This window comes from Salvelinus sp. IW2-2015, linkage group LG20, assembly GCF_002910315.2.
Source record: "Salvelinus sp. IW2-2015 linkage group LG20, ASM291031v2, whole genome shotgun sequence".
Lineage (NCBI taxonomy): Eukaryota > Metazoa > Chordata > Actinopteri > Salmoniformes > Salmonidae > Salvelinus > Salvelinus sp. IW2-2015.
The window spans coordinates 7,082,653-7,084,063 of record NC_036860.1 but is presented as its reverse complement, the minus strand read 5'-3'; the positions used below and the strand labels follow the sequence as shown (position 1 = coordinate 7,084,063).

At 42.1% G+C, this 1,411-nt stretch overlaps 1 protein-coding gene across 1 annotated transcript in view; it reads right to left on the bottom strand.

Moving 5' to 3' along the window:
- The window catches only part of LOC111981386 (116 kDa U5 small nuclear ribonucleoprotein component), a 16,429-nt gene extending 15,021 nt beyond the window's left edge, over nt 1-1,408 (bottom strand). The window contains exons 1-6 of the mRNA XM_070449355.1: nt 1,300-1,408; nt 1,104-1,182; nt 914-989; nt 735-800; nt 181-216; nt 1-81 (exon numbers count right to left, since the gene is read on the bottom strand). Coding sequence (XP_070305456.1) covers nt 1-81; nt 181-216; nt 735-800; nt 914-989; nt 1,104-1,182; nt 1,300-1,408 — 447 coding nt within the window. The remainder of the gene's footprint in view (nt 82-180; nt 217-734; nt 801-913; nt 990-1,103; nt 1,183-1,299) is intronic.
- Between the last annotated feature and the right edge of the window lie 3 nt (nt 1,409-1,411).

Here is a 1,411-nt window from a genome sequence, read left to right as displayed (position 1 = left end):
CATGATGTTGAAGAGGAAGGATTTGCCTCTGGAGTCTGGAAGAACCATTGTGACGGGGGTGCTCTTGATACCAACCCCTCGCTGTGGAGGCACCAAATAGGAGTCAGCACAATGCACTTATATGGGAGATAAACAATTCTGCAAGAACTTGTCATAGCTCTGAATACAATAAAAACTTACCTCCTGCTCAGTGAAGAGGATATCTGTGTAACGGAGCTGAAATACCAAGGAAAAATGCAGTGAATTAATGGCTGATTTACAGTATTCACAGAGCATTTCAGATTCAAATCAAATGTTACTTGTCACACACACACACGTGTTTAGCAGATGTTATTGCGGGTGTAGCGAAATGCTTGTGCTTCTAGTTCCGACAGTGAAGCAATATCTAACAAGTAATATCTAACAATTTCACAACAAATACCTAATACACACAAATCTAAGTAAAGGAACTAAGAATATATAAATATATGGACGGGCAATGTCAGAGCGACAGACAGATTCAGTAGATAGTATAGAATACAGTATATACATATGAGATGAGTAATGCAAGATATGCAAACATTATTAAAGTGACATTATTTAAAGTGACTAGTGTTCCGTTTATTAAAGTGGCCAATGATTTAAAGTCTCTGTATGTAGGCTGCAGCCTCTCTGGTTATAGGATTTCTCCAAATTAGGATGAAAGGTGAGCAGCAAGTTTGGGGCAGTTGAGTCAAGCTGAAGCGTAAACTCACATCCATGTCATCTCTCTTCCTGATCTCTGGGTGTGTCTGTTCAATCAGGCAGTCCACGAAACACGTCTACAGACAATAAACAAACGCATTAAATCACAATAATGCCATCAGTATAGCTACTAACATCCATGATTTAGCCAGGTCTGGCTCGAAAGCAGGTCAATTGCTGAGTTTTTGACCTTTCCGTGGTGCAGGTGGCCACACAGGGTGACRTTACGGATCAGCTCGGGACTGTCCATTAGGTCAGCCAGGAACCTGCAGAAGAGGAGAGGTAGGGGTTGAACWTTGTCTCTGTCTATACTCACAAAAGGTCAGACAGACGCAGGTCTAGTTTACAACAGTCAAACTTGTGAACGGTCAATTACATACTCCATGTCATAAACAGTGGAAGGTAGCTCCTGTTCCATCAGAGTGAACTGCTTGTTCCTTACAGGCTTGATGATGGGTTCTGATGGSGATGGAGAGAAAATGGGAATAAGTTTAATACTTTCATATCTGAATTAATGCATCTACGTGCTTGAGTGTGTATTAGTGAGACTGTGTTTATATGTGTGTKGTGTCTGACCTGTGAGGGGCTGTGCGTCCTCTTCCTGGACTAAAGTTTCCACCTCCGGCCCGTACACTTCCTCTGCTGTAGGATAGTATTTCTTATCCTCGTGCAGAACTACCTCCATTCC